At 41.3% G+C, this 5680-nt stretch overlaps 1 protein-coding gene across 2 annotated transcripts in view; it reads left to right on the top strand.

Moving 5' to 3' along the window:
- Positions 1-5680, top strand: part of shisa7b (shisa family member 7) — a gene marked incomplete at its 3' end in the record, with an annotated part of 45662 nt that overhangs the window by 28898 nt on the left and 11084 nt on the right. The window contains 4 exon segments of one of the 2 annotated variants that reach the window (XM_014024847.1): positions 1531-1767; positions 1938-2054; positions 3109-3248; positions 4640-4708. In XM_014024847.1, coding sequence (XP_013880301.1) covers positions 1531-1767; positions 1938-2054; positions 3109-3248; positions 4640-4708 — 563 coding nt within the window. 2 annotated transcript variants of the gene reach the window in all.

Here is a 5680-nt window from a genome sequence, read left to right on the forward strand (position 1 = left end):
ATCTATCTATCTATCTATCTATCTATCTATCTATCTATCTATCTATCTATCTATCTATCTATCTATCTATCTATCTATCTATCTATCTTTTTAAACTGTTTGTTGTAAAACAATGCATTATGGGTAGGCTACAGGACAAAGGACAGGAATGCGTTCTTTTCAAAGTAAGAGCGTGAATTTAAATTGTTCTGTGTTTCTTTCATTATTATTATTTATTTAATATTTATTGCCGCGGTGTCCCTCTGAGAGGAGGTAGAAACTGCACAGCTGAGTGTGGTTCTGCAGATCAGAACCAGGTTGGTTGTCACCCAGTGAAGTAGCTCCAATTGCTTCCTGCCACGGAAAGAATTATGGGAAATCTCTACTAAATGAAAACCGTCACGCAGAAGGACAATAAGTCAGAGTGTAAAGCTCTGTGAGTGAAAATGATTACGAAGTTTTAATGAATTGTGTGGCTCTCTTTCTTTACATTAGACGAAATTGACAATCGTATGTGAAACATTATTTGCGATTAGTRCTGCTCATTTCTAAATGTAGAAAGTGCAAATCCACACATCATTTAAAGAAGTTAGTAAAACCCCTAAAGCGAAAGGTCCGCAATTAGCACATTTGCACTTTAGGGGACTAGTGCCCACCATTGATATTCACCACGGACAAACGAAAAGAGTCAATCTGTTCAGATAAATAAACTGCATGTGGAAGTGAAAGTAAAAAGGAGCAGGCAGCAGATAAAAAGCTGAGCAGGACAGTTTTCATGACAGGATCAGGTCGCAACAAAATCTGACCTGTGGGTTCTCTCAGTCYGGCCTCGGTCAGCAATAATCTGCGTGTTTAGCTTTTTCAAAAGAGCAGAACGACAAAGACAACAAATAAGACACTTCAGGAAATGTGACGTGTCTGTGTGTTCTGAGTTAGGAATACACATGTATACCATAAAACATGGTGTCACGAGCAGGATAGTCTGGAAATAATTTGTTAAAATAATCAAATTGGTTTAAACATGTAAAATAACCTTTTTTGCAGATCTGAAGTTGATGCCCGAGGAGCCGCAGCGCCTTTGCAGCAACTTGAATTTATTGTCTGTGTTTAACGTGTTGATCYCGCTCGATGCCATAAAAGAGATGATTCCCCTGCAGCTCTCGTCTCCATCTCACCCGAGCTTATATTCTGTGCACTGAGAGGCGTCTTGCTGTTGCTAGGCAATATGTAATCAGCTCTACATCAGTTGTCTGCTGGTGGGCCTCGCTGAGATTCAGGCCGTTAGAARCAACACTGATCTAAAACGAAGAAAACATCCAAAAGTCTGATATTTGTTCGGGGCTTGTCGTTTCTGTCTGGTTTCTGTTCCGGTGATGTTTAGGGACCGAGGCCAAAAAAAAGAAGCAACTGTGACCTAAAACTACATCTTCTTTTAGCYGTTTCTCGACACAGTCCAGATTTCGTGTCACAGAGGAGTTCTTCCTGGCAGAAACACTGAGCTTCTCCATCTGTGGTGACAGATTGTCTTTATTTTTCGTCTTTGTTTCGTAGGGGTTACTTCGATGTCATGGGGCACTTCGACAACACGTTCAACTGCTCCAAGGACACGTACATTTACTGCTGCGGGACCTGCCACTACCGGTTCTGCTGCGAGCACCAGGGCCAGCGGCTGGATCAGGACAGCTGCACCAACTATAAGTCTCCAGTCTGGGCCGACCAGCAGGCCACCGTCACCGTGCCCACGGACAACAAGCCCATGGCCAAGAATCTGGAGCAGCAGAACAGCAGGTCAGRTTCTGCACGTCTGTCAACTGAAGGRAAGTAGGATGATCYTCTTAACGGAGATGTTYAGTCACTTTGGTAAAGTTGGTAAATGTGAAAATGACAAAGCAGAAGCCAAATAACAGATTGTTTTCCTTTTTGTTTTGAGTGATTTACGGACTTTTTTTTAAAATCAGTACGGCCTACGTGATCGGAGGGGTGATTTCCTTCACGCTGGTGGTGGCTATTGGCGTCAGGATCGCCTTCAGCAAGGTGGCACGTCGACCCCGCAACAGAGAAATCAACATGCCGAGGTGAGAATGATCGGGTCAGAGCCTGACGGCGGGGAAACATCAGAACTTAGATGATTCCTAAAGCTAGTCGATCGGGACTGTTGGAGACACGTTGGTAGCCTAGGCCTTTCCTTAAAGAGTTCTGCTCAATTCCTTTCTCTGCTTAGTCTGGAATTTCTCCCATAGAYGAGGAGTTCTCTGGTAGAATCTCAACCGGGCCAATCAGTGAGCAAGAGGAGGAGTTGTAAACGATGACATCAATCTTCGGCGCCGTTTTCACCTTCCTGTAGTTTAGCATTGGCAGCGGAGGAAGTGAATTAAGCCAGTCTGTGTTGACAAGGCTTTCAAATTAAATTAAATTTGTCTCACAAAGCCTGCAGGATCATTTACAGCTGTCTTATTCAGCTCAGTACTTCTCTATTACCAGTAGGGAAAGGTTGATTAGAGTGCACACAATTTCRGGCTAGCTTCTTAGCTTAGCTTCCTTCGTGGTCGAACTGGCGCTCTGCATACGTCGCAGCCAACCATTAGCAATTGGGTAAATCAGATCCAACTCATTTTAAACTTCAACAGAGTCCACGCCTTTAGCAAGAAATCACTTCCTGTTAGCGGGGAGTGCAGACCCTCTGTATRAAGCRAATCGTAGAAAAAAGCGATTGTTTTTTTTTCCAGGCGAACATGTTGGCAACTTGACTCAAAATTACGAATAAATCTTCACATTTTTTCATTGCCATTTTACTGAAATCTGAGTGTTAGCCAGGAGAAGTTGATCAAGTTGTATGGCCAATTTTTGAAAATCATGGCTTTTGTTGCAAAATTGTATTCAAGGCAGTGCACATTATTTCATTTTCTGTCATCCACATCATACCCACCTCCGTCACAGTTCCTGGAGGTAACGAACCCACAAATTTACAAAGACAAAATTCAAGGTGATCACAGAGAACAAAGTGAGAGAACCAGAAATGTTGGTAACAGCTTTTAAATCTCTGAAGATTTTTTTTAATTTCTTTGATGTTAGAAAAGTAAAAATATGTGGCTGATAAATTTTCCGACAGAACTGCCTCACCTGTTTCAGGTCGCTGGTGGACATCTTGCGTCACCAGTCCAGCCCCATGCAGCAGGGCGAAAGGAACAACGCCGCGGTGCTGACCACCTCTGACGGTCGCACGTCCAAAAGCCTCTACACGCCCATCCTGCAGATGAAAGACAACCGCAGTGAGTGTCTCCGGTGAAACTTCACACGTGTGTTAAAGTGAAAACATGAAACAATGGTGTCATAATCAGGTTACACCAACCTTTGAGTCAGGCCCGTTTGTTTTGTCCCGAGAGACGAGGACAATAATTATCACCGTTGTTCTGTTTGTTTGTCACATCTCACTTTAACCTCAGGAAGAGTAAGACCCTTCACACTTCAGGTGAGGGGATGGAAATGTTGTCAGATGCTGCAGTTTTACAGAAAACAAAGGAAAARTCTCAACAAATATAAGATGGAAAATCATGGTTTACTTTTTATTGTATTTATTTTTGTCCTTGTAGCCTTGATTCCCCTTTACTGACTCTCTAAAATAATAATGTGTAATGATGGTGTTTTAATTTTTCTTTTATTTTTCACTCCATTGTTTGTTCAAGGTTGTTCCTAAAAGACATGGATGCTATTTTAATATTTATTAGAATCTGTAAATAAAACTAGACTTAAGGAATGTTAAACACCAGACAGYTTTTTTTCTGTAATTTTTGAACAAAAGAAAAGTACGAATGGCGATTATGACCACAGAGAAAAAAAATATTAATCTCAGAATTCTGAAAAACGTCAGAGTTCTGACTATTTTTTCTCAGAATTAGGAAAAAGTCAAATTCTGACTTTAAGCTCAGAATTCTGAGAATAAAGTTTTTTCCCCCCAGTGGCCCTAATCCTCTTTCGTAAAAAAAAAAAGAAGAAAAAAGACATCTAAATTTAGTATTGCAACATCTTTAAATGCTTTCCACAGACATGAATTCTGTATTCCTGGTGTCAAAAATGAACTTAAACCTAAAACAGTCCTTACATAAAATGCATAAATCTCTGTTTACTTACAATTTTTTTCAGAAGTGGACATGAATTACAGCTTACAACTGGAGTGAAAACACAAAATATTTCCTACTTTACGTCTTTGCTGTCTCTCTGCTTCTGTCTTTCTTTTCTTTACAATCTTTCCAGGGTTTAATTGTTCTGCTAATAACACTTTGTAATGTTCAGTTCACAATGCACATGGCAAAGGCAAACACAGACTTTTTTTTAATTAATGAAAGTTTAGCTAAAAAATGATCAAAATAAAGACCTCTTTAGGCTAAATTTCTCCTTAATTGCAGTTTATTAGCTTAATTAATAAAAAAAAGTGCTGATCAGCTGAAAAAAAAAACCTGACAGTGAAGTAACAGTGTTGGACAGAAAACAAATTCCTGGAGGGACTGTCACTTTCTCTTTCCTGTCCTTTTCTCTCGCTGTCCTGTCTAAGCCACTGTCCGCTCTCTGTCTCTTTATTGACACAAATGCTTACGCGACAGCGGGCTTCTTGTGTCTCTCGAGTGGTCGCCCATCAGTTTTGTTGGCTCTGCTCTCTTCGCAGCTGGGAACTTGCACCACCCTTTTAACCAGCAGGGCTCTGCTTCCAGCCCCAAACACTCCGCTACCATCGGTAAGCCTGGAGGCTAGCGGCGGCGGCGAGCTGCCGGCCGGACTCACGGCCTCCCCACCACACCCCCCGTGTGTCTGTCTCAGTTTGACGGCCTGCTGTTCTGCACTCTTAAAGCAGCTGTTCCAGGGTCAACGCAAACATGAGCACTTTCCTTTTTAATGACATCGTCACGTGTTGAAACTGGCACATCTGTCGTAAGAGTGTGAGCTTAAAGTTGTCTGGCCTGCCCTCGCTTACCGCAAGCCTGCCTTGCCCCTCGTCACCCACCAACACCTCAAGCCTGCTTCCARATTGTGCTTGTTTTTATTTGTTTGTTTGTTTTCTCTCTCTGTACTGCAGTGACATGCAAATGTGCTTCCAGCTGAACACGAGAGACGCTCTGAAGAGATCGCTTCTCTCACCACAGTCTGTTTTCCCAGGCTTTTGCAGCAAGAAAACAAAACAAAACAAAACAAAAAAAAAGCAATGCTAGTGTTACATCTAAGAACAATACGCTGCAGGTACACCAAACACATGAACTGTGGATGAAGGCTTACATAAAGACCGAGGAAGGATGCTGGATGCGGTTGCCATAGAAATTAGATGATACTGGGGGAACTGTATTATTTTTTTCATTGAAAATTTACACTGCAAAAAATGTCCACCTAACCAATTATTAAAACCTTATATCAGCCAGAAAGTCTTTTTGATCTTGTTTCGAGACTGGTTTACTAAACAAGAACTGATTGTGTAAGAATAATCATCTTGTTTTCAGAATGTGTAAGATTATTTGTCTTGTTAGCCTGAAATTTTGACTCAAGTCAAAATTTCTGCCAGTGGAGTAAGAAAATTTTAATTATTCTTGAAATACTTCATTAGACTTGTTTTTTTCGTATTTCAAGAATCTTACCAAGTAAAAATTTCTAATGCTGCGTTCACACCGAACGCGATTTCAGCATCAGGAGCATCAGGTTTACATGCAAAGTCTATGGT

This window comes from Austrofundulus limnaeus, unplaced genomic scaffold (assembly GCF_001266775.1).
Source record: "Austrofundulus limnaeus strain Quisiro unplaced genomic scaffold, Austrofundulus_limnaeus-1.0 Scaffold442, whole genome shotgun sequence".
In the NCBI taxonomy this organism is placed as follows: Eukaryota; Metazoa; Chordata; class Actinopteri; order Cyprinodontiformes; family Rivulidae; genus Austrofundulus; species Austrofundulus limnaeus.